The sequence below is a fragment of the Watersipora subatra genome, chromosome 11 (assembly GCF_963576615.1).
Source record: "Watersipora subatra chromosome 11, tzWatSuba1.1, whole genome shotgun sequence".
Taxonomy (NCBI): Eukaryota; Metazoa; Bryozoa; class Gymnolaemata; order Cheilostomatida; family Watersiporidae; genus Watersipora; species Watersipora subatra.
Genome location: NC_088718.1, coordinates 14,039,753 through 14,053,314, shown reverse-complemented (window position 1 = coordinate 14,053,314; position 13,562 = coordinate 14,039,753). Strand labels below are relative to the sequence as shown.

The following is a 13,562-nucleotide window of genomic DNA, read 5'->3' as shown; positions in this document are numbered from 1 at the left end:
ACACTTTTTGAAGCTTAGAACCAGTGCTAAAAATATAAATATTGATTGGAGGACTTTTATATTAGTATAAACTAACAAAGAAGTTTAAACTCTAATAATAATTAAAAAATTAATTATTAAGACGGATTTTACCAGTTATTTGATATACAATTTTGAAGTTTTTTTTAAACATTTAGGAAAAGAAAATTTTTAGTATATGGGAATCACCAATAAAGTAAAGTGTGGAGAAGTAGAATTGTTGTGGTTTAGTAATCTTAGATACTTTTTGAAGTAGGTTTTTGGAAGGTGAAAGGTAATGTTTCAGTAATATGTTATTAATTGGAGGTGTGGCATTTCCGCCGCCACGGCTAACGAGTTATGACATCATTGTCTAAACTCTTATAATCTTAAAGGTTGACTTGCAACAAAATTCACATTACCGTAATTTGATATGAAAAGATTCACCATGTCTTACTCTGTTGTGTTGTAGGTGCCAAATATGTGGAAAGGTGATTACAAGCTCTTAAAAGCTCAAAAACTAACAGAAACTCGCAGCCACACGAGACCGCTGTAGTTTGGATTCCCTTTCCAAAACGGCTCAAATGTGATGTAGTTGTGAGAGATGGTTTCTGTCTACACTTTCTTGCAACCTTATTCGTCGAAATATTTTCACAAATATACTTCACGCATTCAATAAAACTATGTCTATTGTTCTTACGCGTCTGTTTAATCGTCATTGTAATGCTGTCACTTTTAGCAGTGATATCTTATAACTTACTGTAAAAATTCGTTTAATTTTTTAGCCTTAGCTTGAAGGAGTACATATCATTGTCTGATTATCATGATGAGACTGTTGGTCACTTGTGATAATCGAAAAGTACTGCAGAAATTATTTGCGGAGTATTGGGTCACATGATCAGATTACGACTTGCCGATTAGACCAGGCCGAAACAAAACTGTAAAGTAGCGAGCATCTATATTCGATACGGGGTCTTCGGTAAAACCCGAAGTGTTTGCCATAAACTAGTGCTACGATAAGTTTTATATTGAGCTTTGTATTGGCCTTTCAATTCACGTGAGAACATACGTGACAAGACGATAACCAAATTTCGTGGTTGCGTCATCGAAATAAAGAGATTCCAATCTACGGAGGCTTTTCGTTTTTGAGCTTTTAAGAGCTTGTAATCACATTTCCACATATTTGGCACTTACCACACAACAGAGTAAGACGTGGTGAATCTTCTGATACCAAATAACTAATGTGAATTTTGTTGCAAGTCAACCTTTAAACTCAGCCTAGAGCCATATGAGACATTAAAATTCCTACAAATAACCACTCAGCTAAAGCACCATAAACTTATATAGCAAGTTAAGCTTGCACTACTGACTAACACTAAACTCAAGTAGTCGGAAATTGAAAACCACTGACAAAATAAAGTTAAATCATATGAGGCACACCACTTTCACATTAAGTGGTCTAGTGTGAAGACAACTACAAGGTAATACGAGGTAATATTATCTTGGGCCCGCAGATCCTAGCCTCAAAACTTATTAAAGTTATTGTAGGTACCTATAGTTACTAAAGTTAGCATAGTATTTTGGCACTATTTTTAATGATGATGATTTGTACCTCTAGCTTATGATATTAGCCTACATGCTAATTTTTGCATGCCAACACTTAAACGAACTGAAATCATATACATGTATACCAAATAATTTTGGATTGTAATCATAGCGAAATAGACTACATTTTATCATCACCTGCTAATTATTTCTCATTCACATTTAAACAACTTTACATTTTTATATTTCCTTCTAATTTATTTCAACGAAACACTTCTTTCAAGAATTTTATGAAATTTTAAATTTACAGTTGTTTGAAAACCTTTACAGTTGTTTTATTGATTTTTAATTTAGTTGTCCTGCAGAAAATTTTTTTTTCGTAATATGAAGTTTGAAAGCTACAGTCGTTTGATAAAGTTTGAAAACCTTTACAGTTGTTTTTATTTTCTCTCTTAATTTAATTCAACTACACAAAACACTTCTCTCATAATATGTAATTTGAAAGTTAGAATGGCAAATGTTGTTATATGTTAAATACAAATCAATTTTCTGTCCAAAGACTTTTTTATTACCCGGGCAATGCCCTAGTAGTACAGCTAGTCAATGTATTTACTGCAATGTTTCCATATAATGATAGCCATCAATAACAAATTAACATACAATCGTACGATATAACGAGTCCGATAAATTAGAACTGCGTAGAGCACTATTTACAGTCCTGAGCACCGCTGCAGAATACTTTTCACGTGTGCAACTAAAAATTTGTATTATGTAGCCTGCTGGACCAACCAGACATTCTATTACTTTTGGGCTAAGACTATAAAAAGCACAGTACATTGTATTGCAAGTATGCGGAACCGAAGGCTATACTATTCCTGAATGGTAAGCGGCCTTCTGTCGTTGAGGCAAACTCTTACAGACTTATTTTTTCATTTTTATCTAGATTTATCTGTTGAGTGCGCATTCAAAGCACGAACAATAAGACAGCTGAGCTAGTAGCACGCGGTTAGCGATGAGGGAAATGACTGTTCCTACCAAAGATTATGATGATGTCTCATCTACAAAAGGTGGTCACGTAAAAATTTGTAATTGAAAAAAAGAAATTTTTCTTTTACAAACTGTTAATGGCAAAAAGGTAATTATTTACATCAATGATGCATATATTTATAGTTTTAGGTAATCTGCTGTAATGCAAGCATTGTTTTAGTTCAAGTTGAGATTTTATCCCAATAGTGAAGCACACAGGTTGTGAAAATGTAAACAAATAGATTTATATCACCCTCTTGAAATATTATCAAGTTTTCTGATTTTGAACATGAGCTTAAGCATAAAGATTAGAGCGTATTTGCAAATATGGGAATCATGAGCATTGTCTAAGATTTCAATCTATGTTATAAATTTTCAAAAGTTATATTTCCAAATTAACTCTGATATTTACTTCATGAAATACTTTTGGGTGATATTTGTTAAATTTGCCGGTGTCTTCAGATTTGTATTGCAGTAATAAACCTATTGCCAATTCGTGAAGGCATTAGAACAGGAAGTGAACGAAAAAAGAAATACTGGGTATAGAATAGTTAATTATAGTAGAATTAACTATTGAATTAACTAGGTTTTGTTCCTTTGATGTAGCGAAACAGTTGTTTAGCTGATATTTGCTGCGGTCCATGTTTGCCCAAATGTTGTGATAGTTTTGTTACGGTCCAGCTAATTTCTGAGCCTGTTCCTGTCATTAGGTATAGCAAGCTACCAATAGCTCTCCGATATGGATTAATTTTTGACATTATTCTCCTCATTTGTAGCCATTCGTGATTGGTATAACAGCTGGCTTACAATCCATCACGTCGAACCTTTTTAGTAGGGCGGCATCGGATCTCTTTTGTGTTATTGGGTAGCCACTGCCGTCTTGTTTAAACTCTCTTCCTAAGAACCACCCCAGCTCGTCATGGTCATCAACCTTACATCTCTTATTCAGCTTGCTTTTGACTTCTAATAGTTCTGGTTGATTACTTGCAACTAGGATGTCATCGACCTAAAATTATAATATAACTTTACCATCACCTGTTTCCTTTGTGCACACACACACAAGTCAGTCAAGTTTGGTGAGTAACCAAGTGCCTTTAAGTAAGTTGTAAGGGTCTCGTGCCAGTTGCGACCACTTTGTTTTAGTGAATACCTTTTAATGATTTTAATCAGCGTCAACCTGGTCCAAAGAAAACAAGGAAAGTGCATCCATCATCCTCACAAACTATTTGAAATTTATGTTAGAATTGCACATATTGATCAATCGTAGTTCTTGAACTTTGCACCGTGCTGCCTGAGTGAATTGGTAGAAACATCTTTGCGTTCAAACGTCACAGCCCAGAACTGCAAAAATTGGATTTATGACTGCCAGTTCAAAGTTTACTACATTGGTTTGCGAATCAGGAAAATGCAGAACTCCACTGCACTGGTCTAAGAAGGCCTAAGGTGTTTCCTAGTAGCACTTCCGAGTCTTGTCTGGTAGCATAGACATAAACACTGGAGGCATGTGAGTTTGTTATAGGAATCCGTATTACATAGAGTCGAGCAAAGAGCTGGGCACCTTTGCAAAATTGCCATCTATGGAATAGGTATCTGCTCATACCAGTTTACATAGTTGTTCCCTCATAGCATTCTTCAAGCATTTTTTTCACGTTTCACCAAAAACTATGCACTTTCTTTACTTTGCAAAACTAACTTGGCGAAATAAATTTTTGCAAAAACACATGCATTTGCTGAGCTGAACTTAGACTTGTGTTCATTTTCACAACTTGTACATTTTTATGACGAATATGATGATTGCGGATATATTATCTATATATATATATATACACTGTATATACTAGAAATTCTCCTGTCATACAGCCCACGACCAAAGTGATATTGGAAAAAAGAAAGGGTACTGCTGGTTGAAAAATGCAATATTAGCAGTCAAATGGGGCTGCAGTGCAATAGGATAACTGCAATGGTAGCTGCAATTGTACCTGTAATTTACTGGGTGTTATTATGTACAACAAACAGCAATAATGAAAGGAAAAAAATGTTTATATCTCCCCTGCAATAGGAGAAATGCAATATTAGAAGTAAAATGGAAGCTACTGTGCAATATACACAGTTTGAAAGTTGGTTGTGTTGAATGTAGAATGGTTTTGACAGCGATCTGTAACAAAAAGCAAGCATTAGCATTCACGTGTGTCTAGAAGTTTTTTGCAAACTGGGGCAAAATGAAGAAATGGGTCATGATCACAGAAACCATGGTTAAGTCGGGTGTGTGAGATTTAGAGATATCTACACTAGCAGAAGGAGAAAATTCTCAGTTATTTTGCCAAAAAAAATCTGATTCCAGCTTAATTACAGCAGATTTTATGGTCAATAACCTTAATGCATGTTTACCATTAGTGTGAAAACATAGTTCTGAGAAAACATGTGTTAAAGTTTGAGAAATGAAAGCCAGTGCACAATTTTGTTTACATTTCAAAATGTCATAGCAACCAATATCAAGAAGTTGTGATATTTATCTAGATTTCTGTATTTATATCCAAAAAATTATACTGAATTTAAAAATCTAAAAAGATTTTAGTTGGTTGTCATAGAAATAGCCGTATATCTATAAGAAAATGTAGGCCTATTACTTAATTTTGCAGATATTAGAAACGGCTTGGCTGTACCACGATATTAGGCACAGCCGTAGTATCATCAACAAAGTCTTTAGAAAAATAATAACAGTAACATATGGCACACCATCGGTCACTATATACTTCGATCTTGTAAATTCGAATGATTATTCTTATAATTAAATCTTATAATAATCTTAAAAAATCGAATAATTATTCTTAGAATTAAATATTGTAATAATCTTATAAGAATCGTTAAAAAACTATCATCGTCATTTCCTTTACTTTCACTGCTTTGGACATCAGTTGGAATACCAAAGTGCTCATTATAAGTGTCCAAAATGTCAGAGCTATCTTTAAAATCGGCAAAAAAAAACGATTACTTTTCAGTACTTCTACGTTAATTACAAAAACCTTCGGCAATTGGACAATGCCATAGACTGGTGAAATGTGCACGTTTTTCTCGTGAAATGCGCACGACTTTATGGTTCTACTCTCTGTTGCACGGCTTTATTAGCGTTTTGTTGGCCGGTCTTAATTTTGATTAAAAAAGGCTTGTCAGGTTTTAATGGCGGTTTTAGGCCAAATTATTCTTTTTAGTTATGTATAATTCGATCAGATGGGTAAGTTTTAGGATATTGTCGACAATTTTCAAAGACTTGGTAACATATTTAAATAGCTTTATATGTGTTTTGTATCATTATTATAAAGCTCCCAAACACTCGTTTCACTCGTGTTTGGTAGTAGGATTATATGATGATTGCGGATATATTATCTATATATATAGTATATGATGACTGCGGATATATTATATATATATATATTATATGATGATTACAGATCTATTATATATATATATATATTTATTATATGATTGTGGATATGGATAAATGCATCAATGGGCTTTAAACTCTACAGAAGGACATGATCTGTTCACCATTGTTTATGAATGCCATTGTTAACTTGATGCATAAGTTGCAAATATACCACTAACAACTGTGTATGACTAGTAAGAAGATCTTGCATTTGGTTCCTGATCATTGGAAAAAGCAGACAAATCATAATCTCATGTTACTGTAGTTTATTGAGCTTACAAAGATGCATTTTTGGTATAGGTTGACTTGCAACAAAATTCACATTACAGTTATTTGGTATCAAAAGGTTTACCATGTCTTACTCTGCTGTGTTGTATGTGTAAAACATGTGGAAATGTGATTACAAGCTCTTAAAAGCTCAAAAACATACAGTTAATCGCAGCCATAATGAAAATGCCGTAGTTTGGGCTCTCTTTATTTCGATGACGTTTTCAAACATTGTGGTTATTTATTGTTTTAGGCTGAGGGAAGTGAGATCTCGGGCTCTTCAAAATGGTGCAGGACCTTATTCCTGATGTTGGCATTACACCTCTGCTTGTGTCTCTGTTCTTGGTGTGTCTCCTCTACTTCATTTTCCATGAAAAGTCTGATGGCTATCCTCCAGGACCAATCAGTTTTCCTATACTCGGGAACGTGCCACAAATATACCTGTCTGGTTCTATCATCAAGTTTTGTGAGGCCAACAGAAAACGCTTTGGAAATGTAAGTTTAACCAAGTAGTGTATTTGTTCAAAATTTGTACTTTTTGTATGGAAATACAAGTTCGCTATGCTAGATTAGCATGCTGTTGTTGAATAGGTCTACACTATACAGCTGGGAGGGCACAAAAGAGTTGTAGTGTCAGGGTATAATAACTTCAATCACCTTCTGGTGAAGAATTCTCAATATTCCAGCACTAGATCTGCCAAGGCTCTCACCTCATTGAATACAGAGATGGCTAAACACTCACCAGGTCTGTAATGTATCTAGTAGGTATGTTGTCTGGTTAGAGTTGTCTTTCCAGTTCATCATGGTCTATCATTCCTATTTAACAATAAACAGTCACCAGGTGAGTTTTGTAACTAGTAGATATGGATGTTTAGTTAGAGTTGTCTTTCCAGTTCATCATGATCTATCATTTCTATTTGAAAATAAACAGTCACCAGGTGTGTTTTGTAACTAGTAGATATGTTGTCTGGTTAGAGTTGTCTTTTCAGTTCATCATGATCTATCATTTCTATTTGACAATAAACACTCACCAGGTGAGTCATAGAACTAGTAGGTATGCTGTCTGGTTAGAGTTGTCTTTCCAGTTCATCATGATCTATCATTTCTATTTGACAATAAATAGTCACCAGGTGTGTTTTGTAACTAGTAAATATGTGTAGAGTTGTCTTTCCAGTTCATCATGATCTGTCTTTTTTATTTGACAATAAACATGTACTTACATATTGATGCTTGTATTTATTTTAGGTATTTTGTGGGCTCCTTTTCCACAATGGAAAAGCCTAAGATCTATGGCTATTAGCTCTCTAAGAGATGAAGGAATGGGCAAAGCTTTTCTAGAGCCAAAGATAATGGAGGAAATAGAAGAGTATATTAAACATTATATCAAGCCACACAGTGAAACACCAATTTCTGTACAACGTAGTCTTTCAAAAGCTTCAAATAATCTTATCAGCCAGATGGTGCTAGGACAGCGTTTCTCTTACGAAGATAAGCAAGTTGCTGCTATCCTCGATTGCTTGAATGAGATGTTTGCATTGGCTGGTAAACTATCAATTCTGGATAACATACCGTTGGCAGGTCTGTTTTTTAAACATCTTCGAGATAGGTACCTATACAACAGCTTTCACGTGTTACGTCCATTCTTTAACCGACATTTCGGTGTACACAAAGAAAGATTTGATGAAAACAACATCGGAGATGTGCTTGATAGATGCATCCTAGGCTCTTGCCAGCCTTTGCTTTCTAAAGAGGATCAGCAGTGTTTTTCTGGTAAGTGTAATCCTGTTGTAAATTTGATGCTAGCTTCTAATTGTTTATGTGAATTATTTTTGCGCGTATCCAAATTTGGCATTTGCTTGCCACTTGCATTTCATTCTTAAATTTTTTTCAAATGCCTATTTTATTTACTTTTCACTACAATCGGAGAGCATTGAATAATACGAATTGCTGTTGATATTTATTGATGACTAGTAATTCAAAAACATGTCGCTCTCTTTGCTTTTGTTGTAGATAACAATTGCATTAGCTTTTGCACCCAGCTATACAGTGCTGGAACTGAAACCACATCTACAGCCCACTCGTGGGCCCTACTCTACATGTGTCTATATCCTGAGGTGCTGCAAAAAACTCAGGCAGAGATAGATGAGCATTTAGGTAAGAAATCTTAGGCTATAATTACTTTTCCAAAGAAATAGGACATACATTTTATTTATTTTAATTTAATGTTTAAAAATAAAAAAATTTTATTATTAAATTAAAATAATTAAATTTAAATTATGAAAAAATAATTTTAATTTCAAAGTTTGATTTTAATACGTTAAAATTTTATGATTTTTGTGTTTGCTCAGAATTGAAAGTGTTTATTTAAAGGTAATTTAAAATAGCTGATCAGTAATACGCATGTACCTTGTTACAAGTACATGTACGTTGATGACCCAGTTAGTTCTGAGTCTATGTATATACTCGCTTATAAGCCGATCTTGCATATAAGCCAATCTCGCATGTAGGCCGATCTCGCATATAAGCCGATCTCGCATATAAGCCGATCTCGCATATAAGCCGATCTCTCATATAAAGCCGACCCAAGAAAAACAGTCCTAAAAGGGGTAAATTTATACAAATTTGCGTAGATGGCGACCTTGAAAATCATCGTATGCCGTATACACCTATCACAGCAAAAGGTTGCAGAAGAGAATTAATGAAAACGATAATCATTGTACTGCAGAGACTCGGACTGAGATAGATGAGCATTTAGGTTGTAGACAAAATTAACACCGTAATAGAAGCTTAATGAGCAGCCATTAAGTTCGCATCAAAACCTTTATTGTGTTGGTTTAATGACAAAATATAGTTGAATACGGTAGATGGTATCTAACATGATTTGCATTCCGTTTGATCACTATTGTGGTTGTGGTCAAAAGGGTTGTGACCACAACGTTCAACTAGTGCACTTTCAGAAAGTAAGCACATGGTTTAGCGTGAGTAGACTTGTGATTAAATCAATAGAATTGTTTATTGGACTTATTTTGTAAATAATTAAACGCTTATAGTGATCAAACGCACCACTATAAATAAGTCCAAAATAAATCTTATAAAGGACCTGCATACTTTTATTGGACTTATTTTGTGAATAAGTTATTGCCAAGGTATACATAAATGAATATATTATCATTAAGCGTAGCAATGGGTTTCCACTATACAGCCGTTGAATGATTCTGTTAAGCCAGTACAGCACATCAACATCACCTTTTTGGTATGGTTTTCACGCGTTAAGGTTTATTAAAACTTGCATGATACAAATTCTAGAAATTCCACTGTCATACAGCCCACGACCAAAGTGATATTGGAAAAAAGAAAGGGTACTGATGGTTGAGAAATGCAATATTAGCAGTCAAATGACACTGCAGTGCAATAGGATAGCTGCAATGGTAGCTGTAATGTACTGGGTGTGGGCGTTATTATATACAACAAACAGCAATAATGAAAGAAAAGATTATATGTTTATATCTCTTCCCCTGCAATAGGAGAAATGCAATATTGGCCAATATTAGAAGTAAAATGCACTGATACCGTATTATTAGAATAACCAAGATTATTAATATAGTAATAATATAAAACCAATGCACAATTTTGTTTACATTTCAAAACGTCGTAGCTAACAATATCAAAAAGTGATATTTATTATATAGCTTTTTAAAAAATCTATTTAAATAAGTGTTTGGTCATAACAAACAGCAATAATGAGAGGAAAAGATTATATGTTTATATCTCTCCCCCTGCAATAGGAGAAAGGCAGTATTAGAAGTAAAATGCACTGATATTATTAGAATAACCAATATTATTAATATAGTAATACAGTAATAATAGAAAACCAATGAACAATTTTGTTTACATTTAAAAACGTCATAGCTAACAATATCAAGAAGTATCAAAAAGAATATCCAAACTTAGTAATAGTAATACAGTAATAATAAAAAACCAATGCGCAATTTTGTTTACATTTCAAAACGTCATAGCTAACAATATCAAGAAGTATCAAGAAGAATATCTAAACTTATAATTAAATATCGTAATCTCATAAAAATTGTTAGAAAAAAATATCATCGTCATATCCTTTACTTACACTGCGTTGGACATCAGTTAGAATACCAAAGTACTCAAATGTGTCTGAAATGTCAGTTAATTTGAAATCGACAAAAATGAAACGATTTCAGTACTCCTACGTTAATCACCGAAACCTTTGACAATGCTATAGACTGGTGAAAAGTGCACGTTATTTTTTCGTAAAATGCGCACGATTAAATCATTCTATTCTTTGTCGCTCGGCGTTTCAATTTCCGGTCTTAACGATTTTCGTCCAAATAAATCTGTTTATTTGTGTATAATCCGATCAGATGGGTAAGGTTTAGGATATTGTTTACACTTTTCAAAGATTTGGTAAAATATTTAAATATGTTTATATGTGTTTTGTATTGTTATTATACTTTAATGACTCTACAAAACAATGGTTAGATTTGTTGATGAAATTTTGATTTAAGGGTTCGTCTCATTGTTGATGAATAATTTTCGGGAGTTGTGTGCACATGTGCATTTATCATAAATCTCCCAACCAATCGCTTCGCTCTGTTCGGTCGTGGGATTACTATGGGTGTGGTGAAAACCATGTGTAAACAAGGAGAACAAAAAAGTTTCCATAAAGGTTGACTTGCAACAAAATTCACATTACAGTTATTTGATATCAAAAAATTCACCATGTCTTACTCTGTTGTGTTGTAGGTGCAAAATATGTGGGAATGTGATTACAAGCTCTTAAAAGCTCAAAAACGAACAGTTAATCGCAGCCACACGAGACCGCCGTAGTTTGGATTCTCTTTCCAAAACGGCTCAAATGTGGCGTAGTTGTGGTAGATGGTTTCTGTTTACACTTTCATGCAACCTTATTCGTCGAAATATTTTCACAAATATACTTCACGCATTCAATAAAACTATGTCTATTGTTCTTATGGGTCTATTTTATCGTCATTGTAATGCTGTCACTTTTAGCACTGATATCTTATAACTTACCGTAAAAATTCATTTAATATTTTAACCTTAGCTCGAAGGAGTACATATCATTGTCTGATAATCATGACTAGTCTGTTGGTCACCTGTGATAATCGAAAAGTGCTGCAAAAATTATTTGCGAAGTATTGGGTCACATGATCAGATTACGACTTGATGATTAGATCAAGCCGAAACAAAACTGTAAAGTAGTGAAGATCTATATTTGATACGGGGTCTTCGGTAAAACCCGAAGTGTTTGTCATAAACTAGTGCTACGATAAGTTACATATCGAGCATCGAGCTTTTTATTGGCCTTTCAATTCACATGAGAACATCACGTGACAAGACAATAACCAAGCTGTAATGACTACATCAGAGAAATAAAGAGATTCCAATCTACGGCAGCTTTTCGTTTTTGAGCTTTTAAGAGCTTGTAATCACATTTCCACATATTTTGCACCTACAACACAAAAGAGTAAGACATGGTGAAACTTTTGATACCAAATAACTTTAATGTGAATTTTGTTGCAAGTCAACCTTTAAGCTGATTCTTTATTATTATATCTACTTCATGTATCATTTTTCTCTTTAGCATCATTCGTAAGCTTCAAGTGGTTTACTAGTCTTATTGTTAATCACGCATCACCTGCTCCCGAAATCACGCATCACCTGCTCCCGAAATCACGCATCACCTGCTCTCGAAATCGCGCATCACCTGCTCCCGAAATCTCGCATCACCTGCTCCCGAAATCGCGCATCACCTGCTCCCGAAATCTCGCATCCATCACCTGCTCCCGAAATCGCGCATCACCTGCACCCAAAATCGCGCATCACCTGCTCCCGAAATCGCGCATCACCTGCTCTCGAAATCACGCATCACCTGCTCCCGAAATCGCACATCACCTGTTCCCGAACTCCTCTGTGTAAATTGTGATTCAACTAGCCATGTTATACAGACAACCTTCGATTGTTCAGATTACAGGGACGACATAACAGGGTCAGGTCTGAGAATTGAAACAGTGTGGACATCGAAAAAGTCTGGACATTGAAAATTGAGTACTTTACAGTACTTTGTTGCACATTAAATAACCTATTTGTCTCTCACACATGCTCCTAAACAACAATATGGTACCATATACAGTATACATGAGAGAGTAAAATAATTTTATACCTGCAATAGGGTACAGTCAAAAGCTTACCACCTTTATAACGCCATTCGGCAGATACAAATGCAAACGCTTACTGTTTGGGATTAGTTCTGCACCAGAGATCTTAAAGCGGGAAATGCAGAAAGCATTAGTGGACAGCGAAGGCGTAATCTGTCAAATGGATGATATTCTGGTTTATGGTGCTAGCCAACAAGAGCATGACAAAAGAGTAGAAGCCGTCCTGCAGAAGCTGAAATTAGCTAGAATTACCTTAAACAGTGACAAATGCCAATTTAACACACCTGAGGTGGTCTTTCTGGGCCATGTTGTTTCTAAAGAGGGCATTAAAGCAGACTCGGAGAAAACTGAAGCAGTGCGAAGTTTTAAGGCACCTACCAACAAGAAAGAGTTAAGGCGGTTTTTCGGAGTCCTGAATTACCTCGGAAAATTTTTTCCTACATTGTCTCGAGGAATGCACAATCTACGGCAATTGCTACAGAAAGACAAGGAATGGGTCTGGGAAAGTGCGCAAGCTAATGAGTTCGATCAGTTGAGACAGACGATCTCCAAGGCACCCATGTTAACACCTTTCTGTTTGGAGGCACCAACAAGACTGAGTACAGATGCTTCTTCATATGGGCTTGGAGCCGCTGTCCTACAGCTGGTCAATGGGGAGTGGCGACCGGTGGCATATGCATCGCGCAGTCTCACTGCAGCAGAGCAAAGATATGCTCAAATAGAGAAGGAAGCACTCGCAATCTGTTGGGGATGTGAGAAGTTCCATTACTATTTGGCGGGTCGTGAGTTTGAGATAGAAACAGATCACAAGCCACTCATATCAATCCTCGGAGACAAGAAACTATCCAAGCTGCCATTACGTGTTCAGAGGTTTAGACTCCGAATGATGGCTTACAGCTACAAAATTATGTATACACCAGGGGCAAAGCTAGTTTTGGTAGATGCGCTGTCTAGGTCTCCATTGAGTGTACCTGAAGTTGAGGGGGGACGCAGATTTGGTTGAATCTCTTGTGTGTGAGTTGGTTGACTCACTGGCTATATCTCCTAATCGACTTGAAAGGATTAAGGCATCTCTTCTGGAGGATGCTGCGGGG

General features: G+C 35.4%; 1 protein-coding gene across 1 annotated transcript; it reads left to right on the top strand.

Annotated features, from left to right (window-relative positions):
- The first annotated feature begins 6,544 nt into the window (after window positions 1-6,544).
- Window positions 6,545-8,427, top strand: LOC137407830 (cytochrome P450 2C1-like). The gene is made up of 4 exons (XM_068094210.1): window positions 6,545-6,754; window positions 6,851-7,004; window positions 7,505-8,029; window positions 8,270-8,427. Exons 1-4 carry the CDS (start codon window positions 6,545-6,547, stop codon window positions 8,425-8,427), a joined length of 1,047 nt encoding a protein of 348 aa, XP_067950311.1.
- The last annotated feature ends 5,135 nt before the right edge of the window (window positions 8,428-13,562 follow it).

Excerpts from the sequence above, each read along its gene's own strand:
- LOC137407830 (XM_068094210.1), top strand. The coding sequence starts at position 6,545 with ATGGTGCAGGACCTTATTCCTGATGTTGGCATTACACCTCTGCTTGTG. Across the intron at positions 6,755-6,850 it reads ACAGAAAACGCTTTGGAAAT|GTCTACACTATACAGCTGGG; the intron begins GTAAGTTTAACC and ends GTTGTTGAATAG. Across the intron at positions 7,005-7,504 it reads GATGGCTAAACACTCACCAG|GTATTTTGTGGGCTCCTTTT; the intron begins GTCTGTAATGTA and ends TATTTATTTTAG.